A 22,911-nucleotide genomic window follows, 5' to 3' on the forward strand; every position below is an offset into this window, starting at 1 on the left:
TACCTGCTACAGAAGTGACCACTACAGGCTATACCATGACCAGAGCACTAGCAAAAACAGCCCTGTGCAATGCTGTTCCTCTCCAAAGGTACTTGGACTTGCCATAGGATAATGAGATTTTCTCTGTCTATGCATGATATATGCCCTTCTCCCCTTAGACCTCATTATGACTTTCACCTGGAAAGTTACCTGGTCTGACTCCATGGGTAAAATCCTGACCTCCATTGAAATCAATGAGTTTTGCCATTGACATCAAAGGGGCCAAGGTTTCACTCAATATTTTTTACATGACAAGTTATGTGTCCCAGTGCGAATGGATCCAATAAACCCCGTGCTCACCTACAGTGACAGTCTCATCTGAGAGAGACTAGAGGACATTCTGGCTTGTGAGGAGTGGAGAATTCATAATCAAATTAGCTGTCTTTAGCTGTTTCCATTCAATGAGATTCTACAGAGATGAGACTGTTATTTATTCTGTAAAAGTCCCAGTCCCAAGAATAACAGCTGTCAAGCTGACGAAGGACAAAGTCACCTATTTTAGTGAGCAGATCCTCTGTGAGAGAATGTGTCAGTATAACCTTTCCACCTATAGGAACAGCCAAAGGAAATCACATGGCAGTGGATACTGGAGTCCTCTCCATAGTTAGGTTCCCAACACTACTGAGATGCATCAGACATCTCTGGCCAGGTACCTAAGTTTAGTGAAATGCAGATGAACTGTTCTAAACTTCCACAAATAAAAACAGTATGGAAGTGAGTCAGGGAAAGCCATTTGCCAGCCCTCTCTCCTCAGAGTAACCCTAAGTCTCTCTTTTCCAGTCTTTTCCCTCTCTCTAGAGAGGAGTGATGGAAGCTGAATTATTTTTATTAAACTTATTACAGCAATTTAAAAAATATAGCATCTTTGTGCAGCACCCTCTAGGTGCTGGAGTCATTTTAAAGCAGATTGGACAATGCGCCTCAGAGTGTGCTGCAGGGAACACTCCTGCATGGCAGGTGGATAAACCAAAATGACCATATGAAAGTCTTTTTCATCTCTAATTTCTGTGTTCCTTTGTGTCATGAGACTTTCCTTCTTCATTATCTGCCATCATCTACACTGTATTTGTGTGTCACTGACTCATCAGTGTGAGCTGGCAGCTTTCCGGAAATCTGGAAATTCCCATATCCCCAACCCATCTGTGCTACAATAGGCAATGGCGATCCAGTGCACAAAATGCTGTTTGCAAATTAAGAAGCCTGAAACCATTCATGCACCCTGGGCAAAATGATTAAAGACCAAAAGCACATTAACTTCCTCATGGGCATGTCCATTCAAGATTTGGATATGAACGTCGACTTCTTATTTGGCTTATCTTGTACACAGCTCATTAATTAAAATGAATCCTCAGGCTTCCCTCTCCACGTCCCATATTAGGAGTTTGGACAGAAGAGCAAAGGGAAAGCAAAGACTGCCATAGGACCCCATCTACACGAGGAACATGTGTAACTGTGTTTAGGGTGTAACATGGATACAGGTGCAGTAGTAATGGTGTTACCAGCATAATGCCAGCTCTCCTTGCTCAGGGGATATTGTGAAAGCACTGCAGCAGGGCTGCAAGGAGTGTTTTAAACTCTCTAGGGTGAAATCCTGGCAGCAATGAAGTCAATGGCAAAATTCCCATTGACTTCCATGGAGCCAGGATATCACTCCTGATGTTCATGAGCATTCTAAGTGGTCCTTAGATATTTTATGACTTTTGGTAGAGATGAATTAACCTCCACTTTCAAGAAGTTGGCTCCTGCTCCAAACCTCTCTTACAAGAAAAACAATATAAATTTGAACTAGGAATTGGTGAAAACACTGAGATTCATGGATCCATTTGACAACTTGGGGGCTGCAAACTCTATTTCTCTACTCTTAAATTTGCCACTACCTTGTTGGGACTACCCCAAGGGAAGTGTTCCTCCCTTGAAATAAAATTGCCAGTTTTGATCTGGGAGCCCCTTGAGTGGGGCAAGATGGAAATTTCAGTGTCGCTTCACTTCTGTTCCAGAAACGAAAGGTAAAAAGCCCATTTCTCACACACATTTTTAATAGAAACCACTAAAAGAATTCCACCAGTTCCTTTAAATTCTTTAATATTTTTATTTCAGATTCTTTTTAATCATTGCAGAAAGACCACAAAATATTATTGTGGGACTGCTACAGACTAAAAGAAATATGTACACCGTACCATGCATTCTAATAGTAATTAATGACTGGACAGACCCATTGTGTACATTGTGTAATCACTGTGTAATCCAAATGCACTGTGCGTGTAACACTTGTTATTATAGAAGGGATCTAGGAGGCTCAGAAAAGCTTCTGATTTCTAATCACAGTTCTAAAGCTTTCACCTGGAACTTGGCCTTCAGACTTGCAAGGCTTATTTCCTCTCCCTTGTACAAACATTAATTGAGACTTGAAAAGGTTTCTAAGTAGTATGATCTTTGCAGGGTTCTGCAGGCATTTCAGCCGGCTCTTCAGTCTCACTCAAAATGTTCACTTGGAGCTGTTGGAGAAACTTAGACGGAACCATTTTACGTTGTAATGTGCAATTCTGTCAAAATTGAAAAGCTTCATGAAATCAGGTCAATTTATCTGGAATTTGGTTCTGAACAAAAACCCAGAAAAAAAAGTTCTGACAATATCAGAATGTCCCACTTTTTCAGAATGACACATTTTGATTTTTCATTTTGAAATGACTTTTCATTTTGTATTGTGTTATACAAAATAAACACTGATGAACCTCTGATACCTTGTGAAATATTATAAATATAAGTATCATAAAACAAAATAAAAATCAACATCAAAAGTTTCAGTTTTGTCAAAATGAAACATTCTGAATGACCCAAAACAAGTTTTTGTTCAGAATTTTCCTTCCCAGAGAATTTTGAAATTTTTGGTTCTCTCTCCAATTTGGAATGAAGCCAGATTTTGAAACCTCTAAATCCTTAGCGAAACAAAACTTCTATCTTCCACACAGCTCTAGTTGGAGCAATGTTCCTTTGCTTAATCTCTTACCAGTGAGTTCTCAGTTGAGGTAAAGTTTCTTGGCAAAGATGTGGATGTTTAATTTATCATTTTTTTCCAAGAGAATATTGAATCATGAAATTGTGTTTAGAGCTGCAAGTAGATGAGGTGATCATGACGGACGGCTCTGAAAAGATAACAGCAGCTACGTAAGTGCCAGGATTTCTGTCCAGGGGAGTATGACTCAGCCTAGCATCTAGGCACGGTTTATCACTGGCATTTCAGCAGCCCTGACAGCTAGGTTCTGCCTGAACACAGATTATGTCCTGGCACATCTCATTGGGCCTCTTTTCTTATAAGATTCTCTTGACAGGAGCACTTTTCTCTTGTTATTTTCTCTAGCTATTGCTATTCCATTCATTCAGACTTCACTGGAGTCTATTTTTCTAGCCAGTATTTTTCTGTGATTCAAAAATCCCCTGCCTTCTGTTTATTTTATGAGCATACTTATATTTTTTTAGGAAATAGCATTGTTAAGCTAATTCTCAGAATCCACTTTGGAAAGTAATTCTGTTGATCACTTCAGGAAAGGGCGGAAGGTGCCGCTTTACAAGACTTTTATTTGATAACATCTTGTATCTCTTTTCATTACTGTCTCTGAAAAATACTCAAATGAATTTGGCATTGCCTTCAGGTGGGGAAGCAACAGAAACAGATGACATGACCTTGGCAACAAAATATAAAGAGCAGAGAAATGCAGAGACTAGCAGAATGGTCTCGGAATAAACTGTTTTTCACAATGTGTCAGAAGTTCAATGTTAAATTGAATCCAGATTTTCTTACCACTGGGTTATGCTGTTCGATCATCTCTTTTGTGCTGGGGAGAGAATTAGACCTGAATATTTATTTATCTATAGTATTTTTTTATGTATGCCTAGTCACCTGCTTTAGATGTCTGTACAATAAAAACAATGACATCACTTACAAAGAGACCAAGGAGAAATAATAAAATCTTTCAAACACAATTAATTTACTAGGACTAGCAATTAGCTCCTTCCATATATGCCTTTGCAAGCCAACTCCTTTTCAAAAACTGATGGGCCCTACATACCAGCAGACCTGGGCTCTGTTAGACCAAAGAAGAAGCAGGTTCCAGAGTCAAGGGCCCTTTAATGAGATGCTTTGCCAGAAGCTGCCTCCTGTTTAAACCCAGGGATTGTTTGCCCAGTTGCCTTTGTACCCCACATGGAGAGGGGCACAACCTCTTCATTTGCATGGGGAGTGAATTGAATGTCAGTGTAGATTTGGAGGACAGGTGTAGAGCTCTCCCCAGCGGAGGCACCACTAAGCAACTGGGCCACTGCTCTGCACTAGCTGAATTTCCTAATGGTCGTCAGGAGCAGGCCCCTACACAGAATGTCCTGGAGAGGATAAAAACAGCAAGGTCCCACCCCAAAACTTCTCACTAGGCACAGATGGGGAAAAACCCACTGATGCTGCTTGGATAGCCTGGAGCAGGTGGGGATCCAACAAGAACCTCAGATTGTGAACCCACATAGTGAACAGCAGGCATACTCTCCCTATCAGTGGAGCCAAAATAACCTCGGTCATTGCACCTAGCCTGCAAACACTGCCTCAATATTGTTTGGCCGGTATCTTGGTCAGCTAAATCCGCATCCAAGTCTAAATTTCTGTTAGGCACCGGATATGTCGTCCGGCTGCCCCAACTAAACATTTGCAGGTTCGCTATACAGCATGCCGCATAACAGATGTGTGTGTATATTAAGAGCTAATGTTAATGGAATAGAAATATGTCATGTAATAGTGGTCTCCTACTGCTAAATAAGTGCTAAGGCAAAACAGATGCATCTGGGGAGTGATGGAGCAGTAGAATGACAGTTGCTCCTTGTGCCATGTACAAACATTAATTAACATTAATGTAATATTCAAACATTAAATTAACACAAGCGCTTAAGGAGATGACGTTCTGGAGCCTTAAAGTGCAATGTGCCCTATGAGAAGTGAGTATTATTCAATGGAATGTCTCCTGAAGAATTTTCTCCCTTCATAACAGGTTGATTTTGAGGGCTTCAGGAATGTAGGTAGGTGTGTAAGCATTGATCTTTATTTTACAGATGAGAAAAGGGAGGCATAAAGAGGTCAAGTTACTTGCCTAAAGAGGGTGCGAGTGGCCGAGCTGTGATTAGAACTCAGGAACTCCTTGCACACCGACCTCTAGACAGTATATCTCCTTCTCAAAGCAAGTTAGAAAGCAGCTTATTCATAACACTGCAGCTTAATAGATAGTGCTTTGGGGAATCATCTGGTTCCTGACTTGCTGAAAGTGGGTTATTTTTGGAGAGTTATTTTGTTTTAAACATATACCAGTGAGTAATGATCAGCGATCTGACTGTATGGCACACCTTCTATCTGGTACCATTTAAAACCAGTCTATAAATTCCCTATCCCCTTTCCAGCTACAAATGAACCCTGCCTCTTACAGCATTCACCTGAAGCACAACCTGTGTGAAAAGAGAATGGAAACTTGGGGGAAAAGAGGAGGGCAAAGTAGAGTAAAAATGAATACCATTTACAAAGGGAAGAAGACATGATACGTAATGTTAGAAATGTTCCATAATAGCGTTCAGCTCCGTACTTTCTTTGCTCTTTAGGAAAATTAAGGCAATGGCTGCAGAATTCAAGGGCTGAAAGTATAAAGAAAAATAACAGAGCAGATGGTCATGGCACAGCCTGAGGGAAGCAATGTCCTTTACTAATCTTTACAAAATCCCTAGATGTATTATAAATATATTTTGCTGCTATTGCTGCCAATTTCCTCCCCTTCCCCCAAGGGACTACGGTGGAGTCTTCTGTCTCCATTTGGCAACATGCATTTGTTTGTATTAGTAGCTAAATTTACCCAGCTCCAATTAACTGTTCTCTTTAGGATTATTCTCCAGAATAATTATCTTGACACCAGAGGGCCATTATTTTTCTAACAAGGGTTTTCATTTTGTTAGATGAAATCATTTTTGGACATCTTCATTCTTGACCAGGAATTGACAAGTGCTTTATTTGAAATACTGGGGGGCTGTAATGTGTGTTTGCTTTGCAGGGAAAAGGGGAGGTTGTTTCACTCAAAGATGGAAGAATCTGGTAACTTGGGGACGATCTCACACCTCCGTGAAGCCAATTAAATCAATAAAAGTTGATCCAATTTTACATTGGCATAAATAAGTCAAGATGCTGCCTTTTAGATTTCAAATGGTAGCGGAATTATTGACTCAAAACTTTATCTTCTCCAGATTTTTTGTTGAGAGGGTGGTGTAAAATTTTGTGCTTTACTGGACTAAAATAAACAAAAAACAGCAAATGCAAAGAACAGGGTTTCTTTAGTAGAAGATTATTACACAAGTTGTGATCTGCAAAGAAAAAATTTACTTGACACAGGCAAGTGGGAAAGAAGAGTTTTCCAATGGGATTGCTCTTTCTCGGACTGTTCTACAAGATGGCTGCATAAACCAGTGCACTTCATATGGAGAGAGCCTCCAGGAATGTCCTGGCTGTTGGGGCATCAGGGCACAATTGGCAGGTGACTGTTAGTCTAGGTTTTGCTGTGCCTTGCTGTATTATGCTGGCTGAACATGGTGGCTTCTTAGGATAATGTGAATATAAATTGGTCCTACCCTGCTATACAAAGCAGATCGGAGCAGACAATACTGCCATGGAAGGGTGTTCAGACACCGTGTACACAGCCTGCTTGTATGTGGCATGGTGTATGATAGTATGGAGGCAGAACAAACAAAAGTGACAGACTTTCTATCCTCTCAGCAAGAAACTACTACTTTCCCAGACACTTTATGGGGATTTTTGTTTTAATTGATTCAAATGGAAATGCAATACATTTTCCTCAGTCTAACTGTGTTCATAAAACATGTGCTACGTGCATGGTATATGTACATGACAATACATCAGCAGATTTAAAATACAAAGAACACCCAAGGGACCAGCTTGCCTAGTAGAGGTGGGTGTATAAGTGCCTGACTGTTGTAACTAAGGAGCAATCCTCATCACGGTATGCAGATACGTTCAGCTCAAACAAAATTGTATTAGAAACCCTGAGGATAAGTAATAATGTAGCAGACACTCCATGGCCTAGGAGTGTCTGTTACATTATTATTATTTTTTGTATATTAGTAGTGCCCAGGGACCCTAATTAAGATCAGGGCTTCACTGTGCTTGGTGCTGTACAAACACACACCATGATCTACACCTTCCACTTCCATGCCCCACAATGCTCCCAGCTACCCTGAGTCATAAATATGCAGAACCCCTTCATTTTCCTTTCTCCCTTCTGTGAGCCTAGCAGGCGAAGGCACCTTTGCAGTAACTAAGACTGCCATCCCATGAAGGTTGGTTTGATTACCAGGCACTGTATTTTCATTTTCCTTTGGTTTTGCAGGGTTTTTTTGCAGGAAAGGCAGCAAACCATGGCCAGTGGGTCCCAAGTTTGAGAAACACTGGCTTAAATCATAGCAGCAGGCACCCATGACTCAGGATATATCACTTTCCCTGGCACAGTCTTGGGCCAGCATGACAGCTTTGGTGTTCTGCAGCAGAAATTCATGGAGAGAAATGAGGGGCATTTTCCTTTCTGTTTCCTCTTCATCTTCACAGTCCCTCTCTGCTGTCTCCACAGTTTACTGTTAGACAATTCCTGCTTCCAGGGAATGTGATCTATGTCTCCTCTCTGTGGAGCACTGAGAGCTGTTAGGCACAAAGGTATTGTTAATAGGGGACATCTCACACTTCACCAGCATTTATGTCTTCTTCGTGGCCTGATTTGTTTGGTAGCCAGCCAGAAAAGTGAGAGTCCCACAAGCAGGAACAGGACACATTTGCTCTTATGAACTTTGATTTTATGAGCCTCATATTTTATCTTATGTACTCAGATGATCGTGGCAGTACCCATTGGTTAGAGACATAGGAACATGGCAGAAATTACATACAGGCTCAGACTAGTGGTTCAGCTAGTCCAGTGTTCCATCTCTGATGGTGGCCCATACTAGCAGCTTCAGAAGAAGGTGAAAGAAGCCACAGAACAGACAATTTATTCAATAAATTGCCCTTTGGGGAAGTTTCTTCTTAACCCCAGGTAGGTAATGATTGACTTATGCCCCGAAGCATGAGGGTTTATTTATAGCTCTCATAAACTGTTATGGCCATGGTATGGGGTCTTTCAGCATCCCTTCAGAGTTAGAGAGAGAGTGTTCTCTAGTGATTAGGGTGTAGGTCTGGGAATCAGGAAGCATGGCACAAAATTCATCCCTGATGTAGCCAGATATGAATCCCACTGAAGTTAAGGAGGAAGTCAGGAGGAAGAGCTCTGCGTAGCTCAAAAGCTTGTCTCTCTCACCAACAGAAGTTGATCCCGTAAAATATATTACCTCCATTGGGACCTGAACCTGGGATAGGGAGCTGGATTCTTCTCTGGCTCACACATCCTCTGTAAAATTGTTATCCATGTTCTGGTTGCAGAACCTTTATTATTGATAATGATGATGAAAAGCAGAAGGGACCCAACTTGACTTTCCAGTCCCAGGTGAAGTGTGCAGCAGTGGCATTTAGAAAAAAAAAATCACATTTTGACATGTATGTGGAGAAATATTACTGTGGGATCACTGAGAGGGAAGAAATGTGAGAGCCTATGATGTTATTTTTACAGTCCTAATTTTTATTTTAATAGCCCTTTAATAACATGCACAAGCCAATGTAATGCTGTCAGCTGCAGTGCAGATAAAGGTTCAGAAAGCTAACAACTGGAACCACTTGGATGAATGGTTTCTCCAACATGGTTAATTGGAAACATTTCCTGATGATTTCCTTATCAGTTTACTACTCCTGACTCAACATGTTAATTGCTAGAGGGATTTTTGAGCTCTCTTTTTCTCTCTCCCATTTATTTATTTATTTTCATTTTGTACCCTCTCTGCAAAAACCACATTCTGTCTGGACTCAGCAGTTGTTTGCTATAAAGCTGCTTCTGCTGAATGCTACAACCATCCAGCACTGAACAGCACCTTCTAGTAGGCAGCTCTTCAGGGACGGGGGAAAAAAAGTATCTCATTCCATGTCCCTGGTACTTAGTGACACAAGGGCTGTTGTAAATGGTGCCCAAAGATGGTGCCATCTGTCTCACTAAGAAGTAAATGACTTTACTGGAAATGCTTGTTTGATCTCAAGGGTCAAACTGTTTCCTTAGCACAGAAGCACACAGAGAATGGGGGAAAACCCAGCCTCAATAAGCTACAGTAAACATGGCACGAGGTTATGTATACTGACTGGTTATCACAGAGACAGACGGTGCTCAGTCAGACTGTGGAACTCGTTGCCATGGAATGTTGTGAAGGGGTTTTGTAAAACAGATTTTATAAACACACTAAACACATTAAATCGTTGAGATCCCAGTGCCTGATGGGGCAAAATGGTTCTGGGTAAATGTCGTCAGTCACTCCTTCCTCTGGCATTATTGCCCTGGCAGATGCCATAGCATGGCAATCATGGAGCTTGTTGTGACTCTCACCGTATGTGTACTAGATGAAGCATGCTTTTGCTTTTGCATGACAGCAGAGATGGTTACTAGCCATATTGCACCATCCAAACCCTTCCATAAATTGGAACTGAGGATGATCATGGCTACCAGTCCTTTTGTACCATTTGCTGCTAGTGCCCCTGGCCAATCAGCCAGGGGCGCAAAAGCCAAGATTGGTTACTAGCCATATTGCACCTTCCATCGTTTTGTACCATTAGCTGCTGTCATATGTGCCCTGGCTGATCAGCCAGGGCGCAAAAGCAAAAATTGGGAATGACTCCCTGAGTCAATCCCTCCTTTTTGGTATCTAAAAATAGAATCAGTGCTGCCTAATATAGGCAAGTGTGCTAGAGAACCACCGTATCATAGAACCAGAGAGCACAGCTGCTCTGTGTCAGAGCCTGCAGAAATTATTATCTGTATGCTATTCACAGGGGGTGCTCCTGTAACAACCCCATCTGTTGATTCCATTCTTCCCCCAGCCTTTCTTGGCTACCGTAGCATTGTCCCCCCACTTGTGTGATGAATTAATAAAGAATGCAGGAATAAGACACACTGACTTGTTAGTGAGAAATGAGTGGAAGGCAGCCTCCAGCTGCTATGATAGTCCAGACAGGACATAAAGCAGTGTGTAGGAGAGAAGCCCAGCATCCCACTGCTAGTCCAGGGCAACTGAATCTTTTCTTTACACATGAAGGGTGGGGGCTGATGGAGCTCAGCCCCCTGTTGCTATGATGAGGATGGTTACCAGCCATATTGCACCATCCATCCACCAGAAAAAATTAGGGCCAGTAGGCTGATGACAAGGACGGTTACCAGTCCTTTTGTACCATCAGCTGAGGCTGATGATGAGGATGGATTTCCATCTTTTTGTACGATCAGCTGATGCTGATGACAAGGATGGATTGCCATCGTATTGTACCATCAGCCGCCCATGGCGGGGGGGGGGAGCAAGGATGTTGGTGTTGACGGCTGCAGCATCGTGTCTATCTGCAGCATTCAGTAAAGATAGGGTGACATGTAAAAAAGTCAGAGGATTGTTTTACCTTTCGCTTCTGAGGGTGGGTGGGGGGTGGGTGAGTAGATTGCCAAGCTATGCCCTGACCCGCGGACACTGTGTTTGACCCTAGAAGCATTTGGAGCTCAGCCAAGAATGCAAATACTTTTCGGAGGCTGCAGGAACTGTGGGATAGCTTCAGTCCTCCAGTCCATGAGCGTCCATTTGATTCTTTGGCTTTCCGTTACGCTTGTCACGCTGCAGTGCGCTGAGTCCCTGCTATGGCGTCTGTCTGGAGATTTTAAAAAAAGGATTCTGAATTTCATCTTCTGTAACGGAGCGCTGATAGAACGGATTTGCCTGCCCTTACAGCGATCACATCCGCATGGTCCATGCGGGAGCTCTTTTTTTATTTTGATTTCGGACTGCATCGCCACCCGTGCTGATCGGAGCTCCACACTGGGCAAACAGGAAATATTCAAAAGTTCGCGGGGCTTTTCCTGTTTACCTGACCACTGCATCCGAGTTCAGATTGCGGTCCAGAGCGGTCACTGGTGCACTGTGGGATAGCTCCCGGAGGCCAATACCGTCGATCAGCGTCCACACTAACCCTAATCCGATATGTTAATACCGATACTAGCGTTACTCCTCTCGTTAGGGAGGAGTACAGAAACCGGTTTAAAGAGCCATTAAAATCGATATAAGGTGCCTCCTAGTGTGGACGGTTTTGGCGTTAAATCGGTTTTACGCTCCTAAAACCGATTTAAACGCCTAGTGTAGACCAGGCCTGGGTTCAAAAATAATTAAATAATTTCCTGGAGGTGAGGTCCTTCAGTGGCTATTAGCCAAGATGGTCAGGGATGCAACTGCCAGAAGATCAGACTGGACGACAGGGGATGGATCATTCCAAATTGCCAAATTGTTCCGTTAATTCCCTCTGAAGCATCTGGCACTGGCCTCTGTCGGAAGACAGGGTAGTGGGCTAGATGGACCATTGGTCTGACCCTGTATGGCTGTTCTTATGTAAGGAAGTATTTATTTTGTCCCTTTTTAAGGCTGACATTGACCCTCTTGTCTGTTTGCAACATCTCTTATTCCCTCACTCCATGAGAATGACCTAAAGCTCACACTAGTCCTTAGCAGTAACTCAAGACCTGCCCCTAGTAAATTAAGGCCCAAGACTACCTCCCATTAAGGTAAACAGGATTGATTCCCATTTACACTAAGGCCCCATTACATTGCTAGAGTGATGTTAAATGTAAATAAGAATCAGGCTGATTAGTATTCTTTCCATTAACTTTAAGGGGAATTGGATCCAACCCTGGAAGAGGGATATATTAGACAAAGTATATCTGCTATTGCAAGTGAAATCATTATGGAAACCATCTTTTAACATGCATGGCTTATATTATTTGTGCAATTGAGGATGTAATATATAGAAATGGGATGTTTGCTCTCTAAGTCTGGCTTGGTGTGTCCTGTGCAGTCAAGTCAGGGACTCTCTCAGAACAGAGGTTACAATATTCACTGTGTCCTGGCCATTGCTACTTCTTATTGTCACATTTTAGGATGATGCTATTGCACTCATAAAGTGGACTGGCACAGGCACAGGAGCCGACTTTCCAATGTGCTGGGGGGTGCTCGACCCCTAGCTCTGCCCCAGGCCTCGCCATTTCCTGCCTCCGCTCCACCGCCACCCTGCCTTTTCCTGCCCCGTTCCACCCCCTCCCCCGAGCATGCCGTGTCTTTGCTCCTCCCTCCTGCCCAGCCTTCTGCATGCTGCAAAATGGCTGATTGCATTGGGCGGGAGGTGCGGGGAGGGAGGGGGAGGCGCTGATCCACAGGGCTGCCGGCCGGCGGGCGGGAGGTGGTGGTGGTGTGGGGTTGAGGGGAGCTGATGGGGGGGTGCTCAGCACTCCCCATATTTTCCCCGTGGGTGCTCCAGCCCCAGAATACCCACAGAGTCAGCGCCTATGGTCACAGGTGTCCTTCCCTTGCCTCCATTCAGAGATTAGGCCAATTTCAGCATCAAGCCTCACACAAAGTAATTCTCTTTGCTGGCAGCCAGACATGATTTGTTCCTATTTTTAATGGCTTTTTTATTCTAAGGTAACTACTTTAATGCAGTGCTCTTATCCCATGGGTTCCCAGATACCGTTGCTGCATCACATAGCACTGATTCCGAGCTTTTGCAGGCCAGATCTGCAAAATATCTCTTCCAAACCATAATTGCCCATTCAATATTAAAATACATACAGCATTGCTATAGTTAAGTTATTATGTGTAAATATTTAACACATGTCTACCCTACAGGGAATATAGTTGCATAGCTCAGGGGCTGTAGCTATATTGGTATAAGCCTGTAGTGTAGACACAGCCTACAGCAACATTTCTTCCATCACTGTAGGCACATCACATCCCCAAGTGTCAGTAGCGCTCAGGTGTGTGGATTTGAAGAGCGCATCAGGCGTTACACTCTTGAGACAGGATCTCTTGCACTGCCACTTGTGACTCAACATTTGTGCCTCACTGTGTGTGCCTCACTGACCCACAATCACAAAACGGCACGTTGCCATCTCATAATTAGCACCGCACATGTGGACCTACTGTCCCCCTCAGGAGCCAAGTTTAGCTGTTGCACTACAGCTGTCTATCATCTCATGACTGAAACTTTATGTCCTGCAGTACCTTTCCATGTGATTTTAATGGTCATTTTCCATCAGAAGTCGTCTGTTCAATTGGATATCGGATCCAAAGCCCATTGAAGTCACTAGGAGCCTTTCCTCTGATTTCAGTGAGCTTTAGATCAGGTGCTTTGAGGGGTATGCTCTTTCCCCACCTGTTCCTAGTAGGGTGCAAACATGGTCAGAACAATTCACTTAAAATACAGCCAAATATTCAGGGATAGGGTTTTGTTTGTTTGTTTTGTGCATTTTTCACTTAGCTCTACCTCGATTCTGTTCCTGAGTGTGCCATTGACAGTCTCTGACCCTGAACCACTCACGTCTCTGCTCTGCACCTCAGTTTCTCAATTTGTAAAAAGCAGACGATACTTATAATTACCCACCTTTGTAAAATGCTTTGAGAAATTTGGGTTAAAGACATGACATAAATGCAAATTGGTATTATGCTACACCCATAATTAACTTCACTGACGATGATCCAATATTCTGAGTGAAGAAACACATCCTTGGTCTCAGTTAATGAGGATTAATCTAAAGAGCTGGGCTGAGGACGGAAGTGAAGGCTTTCAAGATTTTGAAATGTGGCTTCATGCCAAATTGGAATAAACACAGAAAATTTCAAAATTCTTTGTGAAGGAAAATTCTTAAATAAAAACAAAAGTGCTTTTGGTTGATCAAAATGTTTCAAAATATAACACAAAATACAAAAATTAAAATTAAAATTAATTTCAAAACAAAAAATCAAAATGTTTCATTCCAAAAACATCAACATGGGATGTTTGGACATTGTCAGAACTTTTTTTCCTGGACAATTGACCCGATTACATGAAGTATATTGATTTTGATGGAACCACATGTTCTGTCAGAATATGATTCTGTCAAAGTGTCTCAACCAGTTCTAGTGAAATATACCAGTCAACCCACCACTGCTCCACCCTAGAAATATGCACTGATATGAGGAGACGCTTTCTGCAAATGGTGGGTCATGTCTTTCCTACTTGCTAAGGGTTTGTTGTAATCCTGGAGACTGTGGTTCCTTGAAATTCACTAGAAGACATCTCAAGTCATTTTCAGATGCAGCTCCTCCTGTCAGTGAGCAGAAACACCACACAACAGGTCACTCCCACAGTAGCATCCTGTCAGGCAGCACAGCAGTCTGAACATTTCCTTTGCCACCTAGGAGTCAACTCTCTCTCCCCCTTCCCCCATGGGCAAGATACTCCATAATTGTCTTCTGCAGGGATTCTTGCATCTTCCTCTGAAACAGCTTGGACTTGCCACTGTCAGTGACAAGATGCTGAACTAGCTTGGCCACTGCTCTGATCTGTTATGGCAATTCCTGTATTCCCCTGATGGTCCTTTCTTCCCTTTTCAGGCTAATAAAAAAAGTATGTCTAGTTAAATCAGGCTGTGGAGCAGTCTTCTAAGAGCTATCAGATCTGCTGGATCCGTAGGGACTTTAAAAAGCAAATTGAAAATGTTCTCATCTGCAAATGCTTCTAGTTTGTGAAGTGCATGGCTGATGTACTAAAGGAGATTTTAGTGCAGTTTTGTGAGCAGAGCTATCAAACACTTCACATAAAAAGTCACTTTGCAAATGTGCTTGCTTAATCTCGTTTAATATGGTCAAGGAAGAAATTGTGTTGTGTCGCGTGAGTATTCAATTTACTCCTTATCTGTTCTCTTGGTGAAAGGCGCAGCTTGGGGACTTTCCTTGGTATTGTGGTTATATTGCCCTCTATCAGTCCACATCCCAATATCTATATACTGACACCACTTGGCTTTGATTCCTCCCACTCCATCAAATACAATCCAGGCAAACTGCAGAGACCTCTATAGCAAAGCAGCCTGGATAGACCACTTGACTAGGGGTCAGGAGATCTGGTGTCTATTCCTGGCTCTGCCAGTGACGTTGGTCAAGTCACTGTGTCTCAGTTTCTCCATCTGAAAAGCAGGGATAATAATCCTGGTGCAGCTTTGGAAAATGTTTTGAGATTCATAGAACCATAGACGTGTAGGACTGGAAGGGACCTCGAGAGGTCACCTAGTCCATTCCCCTGCTCTCAAGGCAGGACAACGTAATAACTAGACCATTCCTAACAGGTGTTTGTCTAACCTGTTTTTAAAAACCTCCAGTGATGGAGATTCCACAACCTCCCTAGGCAATTTGTTGATCAAAGACCAGCAAGACCATGGATCAAAGATATCATACAAGAGCTTTTATTAAGGGCAAATATTGCCCAAGCAAACCCTGCTGAATCAGGCCCAACATAAACCTGCAGCGTAGTGGCATGGCTGGTGCACTGCTTTGTTTATGGGCACATACTAAGTTCTGAAATGGACTTAGAGTTCAAGGCCTGGATGGTGCCTTGGGGATATTTTTAGGCAAATAGTAGGTAAGTTCTCTTGAAGCAGATGGGTAACTCCAAGTGACACGTTGATTGTACAGAGGGCTGGGAGTCAGTCCTAAGTGGCCTTGGGCATGGCAAGGCACTCTTTCCTGCTTCAGTTTCCCCATGTGTACAAGGGAAATAGTGATACTGTTTTGTAAAGTGCTTTGAAATCTATGAAAGAAAAGTGCTATATCCTGTTGTTATTATGAATGCTAAATGCACATAGGGGTATGAAAGAACCTTAAATTTCTCAGAGAACCTCTCTGATGGGCAGAGAATGGAAAATAATCAGTTTTCCAGGGCAGACTTTTGGTCTGCCCTCATGGCTGTATGTTTAAGTGCTGCAGGGAAAGAGTCTAGTGAAAGAAAGGAAGACAGGAAGAGGGCTAAGAAAGAGGAAACCCCAAGGGAGTCGCATAAATATGGTCACATTTTATAGAAGACATTTTTGTGAATATGAAATGCTTTGTTTATTTGTATGTACTGCTTTTGCTATCCCATCCCCTTCAACCCCCAAAAACCAAGTCCATTGTCCTGAAGTTTAAAAAAAACCCATCTCAATAATGGCTGAACTGAAGGCAGATGAACTAGCTCTTCATCATCATTAAGAGGAGGAAGATGGCTTGTGTCTTAAGAACAAGAGTAGGAGTCAGGAGATCAGTGCTAAATTAGAGGCTCTGCCACTATCTTGCTCTCTGACTTTGGATAAGTCACTGCATTGCTCTGTGCCTCAGTTTCCCCACCTGTAAAAGAGTGATATTGACTTCCCTCAAAGGAAAATGTTGAGGCTTCATTCATTTGTGCTTTTAAAATGCTTTGAGACCCTTGGATGAAAAGCAGCTATAAAAAGCAAGACAGTGTTTCTGTTTTTAAAAAGGAGAAGAAAAAGGTTACATAAACTGTATTTTTGTTTTGTCTTTAAAAGCCCTGGAGCAATCTCCATTATTCATGAGCAGTGTCTCTCCTTCCCCTTTTAGGTACTATGCTATCTGCTGCCAGCCTCTGGTTTACAGGAATAAGATGACACCACTGCGCATTGCTCTAATGCTCGGAGGGTGCTGGACTATCCCGACATTTATTTCTTTTCTCCCTATAATGCAAGGCTGGAATACCATTGGTATATTAGACTTGGTGAGTAATAACTATGATTCCAATTGCTTGATGTGGAATGCCTCCAGTGATTGCAGCAAAGGTGCCCTCCTCCCTTCCCCCTTTTAAATATCACTGTCCACAGAGACTTGAAGGAGAGAGGGGTCGAATTACAAACTCTGTGATATTTCTGTAGAGGTGCTGCTGAATGCCTAGAAGGTGCCTGCCATGGAGACAAGGCCTTTGCTTTAGGTCCAGTGGGAGATCTGCCTGAGTAAGAACGGCAGGATTTCCCTGAAATCTAGGGAAGAAGACATTTGTATTTAGAAATCATGGGCCTGATCCTAAGAGGTGCTGAGCTGTGTCTTCACCACTGATTTCCGTGGGATGTGAAGGTGCGCTAGGCCTTTCAGGATTAGACCCCTAAGGAGCATGTCACAGAGATAGCGGCAGCTCTCGGTCAGAAGTTTAGACGAGGGTTAACTCACCAGTGCTGCACATGTGCTTATTAGTCAAGTGGCCTTTTGAAAGTGCCACGCAGTGGCCTGCTGTGGGTGCCAGGCCATTTGACGACACAAGCTCAATCGACTGTGTATGGGCCTAGCACACTCTTAAATTTAACATTTCCCTTCTTGTGGGTTTTCCTGCAGAAGGGGGATGATTTAACTCCCTGTAATTGTATGACTGATAGCCTTGCCACGCAGGGTATATCATAGAATGAAAAGACCTGCAGTTCTCCTGCAACAGGAAGATATTTGTGGTAGCCAATGTTTTCTGAACTATATAGTGATTTGGAGTGTCCAGCCTGAGACACCTTAAAGGGGCCTGATTTTCAGAGGATGGGTGCTCAGCACATTCTGAAAATCAAGCTCCTTGAAAGTGTGTCCGGTTGGGCACTCCAGCACAGAGATGCCCAAAATCCCCACTCACTTTTGAAAATCTTGGCCCTTGACTATAACAGTGCTGCCCAATGGAAAGCCCAATAGTGGGGTCTATCTCCTGTGCGGACCAAGCGTCTGCACAGCTGGACAGCTGGAAATTGAACTGAGATCCTTGGATGGCTTGAAGGCACAAGTTCTAGCAAGTGAGCCACCAAGAAGGGTGCTGCTTCTCTTTTTTTTTGCTGGTCCCACCAACACTCCATTTTCAGTGTCACACTGATTGGGTGGGGGGAAACCTTCCCCACCAGGTGGGTCATCTAGTTGGTAGTTTTATACCACTTCCTTTGGCTTTATTTTCAGAACCTCTCTTGTGGGGCATGGGGCATAAAAGCCATAAGTCACTCTCCATCCTGCCAGCACGTAGATAAAGGAATTAATGATAATAAAAAACAATAGAGTAAAAATGAGCCATTTAAAGAGGGCCTGGGATTAGTGCCTTGTATGTGAATCTCAGAGCAGACAAAATTGGAAACCCTGAAAGAAGATTTTAATACTTGTGGGCTCCCTTTGGATACCAAGGGCAATCTGTCAGGTGAATTCACTGGGCGATAAGCGCAAAGATTCCTCCAGCTGGGCTTGGGGATCATTTAAGGATGATTAAAGGAATCATTACTTCTCCTATTGATTTTTTCCATCGACTTCTCTGCTTGTGTCCTTTCAGAAAAGGCTCCGCTTTTATTTCTCTGCCATCGACCCTTTACATACCAGAGCACAATCCCTACCACTCCTCGTTATTGTGTTTAAATTGATCCTCCACGCAGTTTACTGGGTGCACCCCGGGCGGTACACCGGGGGGAATGCGATAACGGTTTCCAAGAGGCTCAGACGTGACTATGTGACAACACATCATAGCTCCCTTTTCACCATCTTTAAACTAAGATGACGCTGACCACAGCTATAAAGAACAAGAAGGGGTTATTCACATGCTGTCTTGTCAAAATCAGTGCAGGAGAGAAAATGAGAGGCAGAGGTGCTTCTCACACAGACACCTAGTGACAGGCATTACGCGATCAAGGGAGTTGATGCTGCCACTGTTCTGTAGCAGAAATGTTCTCCCAGAGGATTCCCTTTCCCCGCAAACTCACATACTTCACTTTCCTCCATTCTCTCATGGGTTTTCTTTCACCAGTGGGTGCCTATGTTGTAGACTCTGGGCCAAATGCAGCCCTCTGAATTATATGATATAGCCTGCAGCTCTCCTCCTCTTTAATGTGGTAGACCAGCACAAGATGACTTACAGTCTGTTTGGCTCAAGATGGAACACTGCACATGGACAGGAACTCTCTGTGGGCCACACTTCCATAGTAGAAAGAAGAGACTGGCTGCAATCTGCTCTGTTTTATAGACCGTGTGCATTTCATTCAGGTTCCTTTCTTGTTCCCAGCGTGAAGCTTGGCTGGGCAAAGTTTGGACATCTTTGCTTTAAAACTGGATACAGGTGCATAATGTGTAAATAGCAGAGAGTAAATGGGTTACCTTCCTTCATCTCCCCCTACCCCCCACTTCTTGTCTGGGTTTGTTCTTTTCCATCTACATTCCTTGGTCTCTATTTTAGGGAGGGAGTAAATATTCGATAGCCATGTTGAGATCATCTCTGGAGTGTTTGAAGTTGTGACACTAACTACAGAGTAGTAAGGCTTAAGAACCGCAATGCAGCAAATTCTATGAGGATGACCACACAGGGTATGTCTACACTACAAACTAATCCTGGACTATGACTCAGTTTTGAGCCTAACCCCCACTTTCGTCCACACATAAATTAGTCTGACTCGGGTCAGCAACCTCAGAACCTGGGTGCTAGGACCTTGCTGGGGGGGAGTCAGGTCAGAGTTGCCAATCCCTGCTCCATAGAAAAGGTCTGTGCAATGCAGAGTGGACACATCAGCAAGGCTGGGAGACCCAGGTCCAGCCATTGTAAACCCAGTTTTTACAATACAGTGTGGATGCTCAAGTGCAGGCTTGGAAACACCTCACAAATCCAGGCCCCACGGACCCAGGCTTTGTAGACGTACCCAGAGAGAAAATAAGAGAGAGAGAGCAAATGGATGAGACATACACAAAAGACAGTGGAGAGATGAGAGAGAGAAGGAAGAGATAGACAGAAGCAGAAGCTGGTGGAGAAGTTGGCACAGTGACCAAAGCACTCAGTGATTCTTGTCATCGGAGAAGCTGTGATAAGCTCTTTTGTTCTTTGTCCCTGTTTTTTCTTTCAGATACAACAAAGACAGTTCAACAAGGCTTCCAACTCAACCTACTGCGTATTCATGGTCAACAAACCCTACGCCATCACCTGCTCAGTGGTGGCCTTCTACATTCCATTCCTCTTGATGGTGCTGGCCTACTATCGGATCTACATCACAGCCAGGGAGCACGCCCGCCAGATCCGGATCCTCCAGCGTGCAGGGGCGCCCACAGAGGGGAGACACCACCCCGACCAGCATAGCACTCACCGTATGAAGACTGAGACCAAAGCTGCCAAGACCCTGTGTATCATCATGGGGTGCTTCTGTTTGTGCTGGGCCCCGTTCTTTATCACTAATGTCGTGGACCCATTCATAAATTATACTGTACCTGAGCAGCTGTGGACAGCTTTCCTGTGGTTGGGCTACATCAATTCAGGGTTGAACCCCTTCCTGTATGCCTTCCTGAACAAGTCTTTCAGACGTGCCTTCCTCATCATTCTGTGCTGTGGGGACGAACGCTACCGAAGGCCTTCCATCTTGGGGCAAACTGTCCCCTGTTCCACCACCACTATCAATGGATCAACGCATGTGCTAAGGTGAGTGCTCCTCAGAAGCAGCAGAGTACTTCGAAAGCAGAGAGTACTTTTGAAAGCAGTTCACTGTTGTCAGTGGGCTTTTATTGAAGGGCAGATTTCTTCTTCTGTTAGGGCATGGGAAGGGTTAAATTTCCAAAGGAGGTGCAATAGGAGCACCTGAAGAATCTGGATTTGTGCCTGCGCCCTGGTATTTGTAGGCACACAGCAGGTAATGGCATGCCTGCCACTGTGTTCAATTCCTTGATTTCTGTGTGCACAGAAGAGATTATGCAGGTGCAATAGGCATGTGAACATTTTTGAAGGGGCATCTCAGTTTAAACGTTTCACCCCAATCAGTCAAAATTGACACTACTGAGATGCTGTAATTCCTCTCTCTGGTTAGCAAAGAGCCATTATCTTTCTATGTTCTATCATTCCTTTCTTTAAAATCTCAGTCATTTCATTTTCTAAACCAATGCCAGGGGCCTTCATTCTATGGCATGTCATTGTAATGGTTTACCCTGTGTTTTTTGTCATGTTCACAGGCAGCGAATGGCCTCTAGCTAATGTATTTTAATAATATCTCCATTTTAGTCAGTGGATCTAAGCCTATGGATCCTGTGAACAGCTATCTGCACTTAGAGCTTGGAGCAGATAAGGGGCACTTGAGATTGGGAGCAGGATAAGGTAGGCTGGTGAAGATCAGGCACTTGATGATTCTCTGGAGGAAGTGCCAGTGCTGTGTGAAAAACACCTCCCTTTTGACTCCCTGTCAGAGGGTTGGGGAAGTGGGTGGTGGAGTTATATGGGGGAACGAGAAAATCAGTGCTCCCTGGAATGTCAGTGTGAGCTCCTCTTATTCTCTGATGAATGGGGATGTAAGCAGCACCTCCACAACACAGTGGTGTGTTGATTGGGGAGATAGTAACGAACAGCTCTCAGCTCTAATTCCCAGAGTGTAATGCCCAGGTGACTATTATCTACAGCCAGGAGGCTCAGTACTGAAGCTGAACTCCCACAAACTGGGTTCCACCAGGGGATTTGTCTCAGACATATTTTTATTGTAAACATCCATGTCCTCTTGGAATGGGCTTCTGAGGTATAATGGATGGGAGAGGGGAATGACTCAGCACAGTAACTCATGCACTCAAGAAGGCCCTTTTTTTAGGTTTCCAGGCCACTAACAAGGGTTTTTAAAAATACCTTCTGCTGATTAAAATTGGGTTTCTGGGGCTAAGCTCCTTGTGCCCTCATTCTGTAACTGAGTCTCGGCTCTGTGCCACTCTGCTGTGTGAGCTGTTATTTATATCATAGCAGTGCTCTCAGGGATGAGCCAAAGGCTGAAGGAGGATTTACAGAGCAGCCAGGCTGTCTCTGGCATTGCTCATTTTGAAGAACCTCTCCAGTCCACCATAAGCAAGTCAATCATTTTTCTGGGGCTCTATAGCAGTGGATGTTGTAAACACATCATTGGGAGGGAAAAGACTGTGGTCTTACAGTAGTGCTGGATGGTGTTTCACTGTTGTGAGGCTCAGTGTTTTATGAGACCTGTCACTCCTGGGACTAGCCAGTGGCTTTGCCATGTAGAAGGTGCAGGATTCTGAGGATGGCACAGTGGTCTGGAGAGGAAGGGAGAGAGACCTGCATCTAGTTTTAGTCAGTGGGTACCGAGATCTGACACTTGACTACCAAGGATAGAAGCCAGAGGGTCTGCAATGCACTTCCTTCCACTCTTCAATGCATAATGACTTGAGTTTGGGGGAAAAGGAGCTGTGAAGGAAGCTCATCATGATTGGAGGGGATGCGTTGCCTGTGGTTTTCCTATCTCCAGCACTGAGCACCCCAAGTCAATCATCACAATGGCCTCTTACCATCAAACTCTTCTTGGACACAGCTGTGTCCTGCAGCTAGAGAGCATGGTGAAAATCAATTCCTGCAGAGCTAGAAATGTACACAAGATCATCACAAGGAAAAACACTACAGCTGGAGAAGGATAATGGGTTATAACAAAGGGGATTTCATATCTTAGCTGAGATCACAGGAGGGTTATTTCTGTTTGCAACCTTCTCTATCTGCATCCCTTTCCCTGTGTTCACCCTCTTGTAAGTCCCCCAATATGTGAATGAATGGCAAATATTGGAACCACTTGCATAGATTTCCTATGCTCTTATGATTCTGTTAGACTGGATGGAGCGCTAGTATAATGCCCCATAGAGAGTAATTCTACATAGGGCAGGAAGATGGGCTAGGTGACCTTTAAAACTTTTCCACATTTACCTTCTCTGACTCTGATGATAAGCCATAAAGAAAGCTTTTGGGTAAGATTTTATCATATCTCTCTAGTGTTCTTACATAACTGCAACTCAGATCACTTCCCATTGGCTCACCATCATCTCCCAATACCTCCCAAACCCTGCTTAGCATGGCAGCACTTAGATGCTTGCTTCACATTGCAGGTTTCC

At 43.7% G+C, this 22,911-nt stretch overlaps 1 protein-coding gene across 5 annotated transcripts in view; it reads left to right on the top strand.

Moving 5' to 3' along the window:
* Positions 1-22,911, top strand: part of HTR4 (5-hydroxytryptamine receptor 4) — a 213,068-nt gene that overhangs the window by 109,088 nt on the left and 81,069 nt on the right. For all 5 annotated transcript variants that reach the window (XR_005584171.1, XM_039486718.1, XM_039486716.1 and 2 more), the window contains 2 exons: positions 16,639-16,792; positions 19,905-20,470. Coding sequence is in view for 4 of the 5 variants with exons in the window: in XM_039486718.1 (XP_039342652.1) it covers positions 16,639-16,792; positions 19,905-20,470 (720 nt within the window). In the remaining variant the exon portion in view is untranslated. The remainder of the gene's footprint in view (positions 1-16,638; positions 16,793-19,904; positions 20,471-22,911) is intronic.

The sequence above is a fragment of the Mauremys reevesii genome, linkage group 8 (genome assembly GCF_016161935.1).
Source record: "Mauremys reevesii isolate NIE-2019 linkage group 8, ASM1616193v1, whole genome shotgun sequence".
In the NCBI taxonomy this organism is placed as follows: Eukaryota; Metazoa; Chordata; order Testudines; family Geoemydidae; genus Mauremys; species Mauremys reevesii.